We start from the raw sequence: 916 nt of genomic DNA on the forward strand, positions 1-916 counted from the left end.
CTGCGGGATGCTGGCCTTCTCCTCCGCCTACCTGCAGAGCCCGGGCCCCGGCAAGGCCCCGCGGGGCGCCAAGGTGCGGATGTCGGCCCAGCGGCGGCGCAAGGCCAGCGAGCGCGAGAAGCTGCGGATGCGGGCGCTGGCCGACGCCCTGCACACGCTGCGCAATTACCTGCCGCCGGTGTACAGCCAGCGGGGTCAGCCCCTCACCAAGATCCAGACGCTGAAGTACACCATCAAGTACATCGGCGAGCTCACCGACCTCCTGAACGGCTCCCCGCGGCCCTGAGGGGACACGGACGAGCCGAGCCCGACGGGCTTGCGCCAGCCTTGGCTTGGCACCTACATGACACGAGGGCCTTCGCGTCCGTCTGGCCAGGGAGGACGAGGCGCCGGCGGGGGAGACTTTTCACTGGAGCGCAGAAGGCCGGAGCCCCTCCGCGGGGGCAGCGCGCTTCCCTTCCCTCCCGGCCGGGGGCGGCGGAGGCAGCCCTGCCTGGGAGCTGTCCAGCCCCGCCGGGCCAGGCCACCTGGATTTCCGCGGCTGGGACCTGGCGTGAATTCGCTTTCGGAAACGGTGCAATGGGCGGGGGGCTGTCCGAAGGGCATCTCCCCGGTGGCTGCAGGGGTGGCCCTCTGCCCACGCAGAGACGAAGCCCCCCTCCCCCAGCTTCCCCTACACACGTCAGGGGCCATTAGGGACCTCGTCAAGGTAAATTGGAAAGGATGAACGCCTTGGGAAGCGCCCTCCGTCAATAATGGGGACACGCTGCCGTCCTCCGGCTGGGCTTGCGCTCCCCACTCCCCACTCTGACCTGGACTCCTTCCCACTGACGGCCCCTTCTGGGTGCTGAGAGATGGGCCGCCTTGTGGTCTTTTTGGGGGTGGCGGGGCTGGAAAGGACAGTCTCCCCTCCCCC

The 916-nt window shown here is 69.3% G+C and overlaps 1 protein-coding gene across 1 annotated transcript; it reads left to right on the forward strand.

Moving 5' to 3' along the window:
• Positions 1-4: 4 nt before the first annotated feature.
• Positions 5-286, forward strand: MSGN1 (mesogenin 1; the record flags this gene model as incomplete). The annotated part of the gene is made up of 1 exon (XM_044683384.1): positions 5-286. A coding segment is annotated over one exon (282 nt), but the record flags the coding sequence as incomplete, so codon positions are not given.
• Between the last annotated feature and the right edge of the window lie 630 nt (positions 287-916).

This window comes from Gracilinanus agilis, unplaced genomic scaffold (genome assembly GCF_016433145.1).
Source record: "Gracilinanus agilis isolate LMUSP501 unplaced genomic scaffold, AgileGrace unplaced_scaffold20132, whole genome shotgun sequence".
Taxonomy (NCBI): domain Eukaryota; kingdom Metazoa; phylum Chordata; class Mammalia; order Didelphimorphia; family Didelphidae; genus Gracilinanus; species Gracilinanus agilis.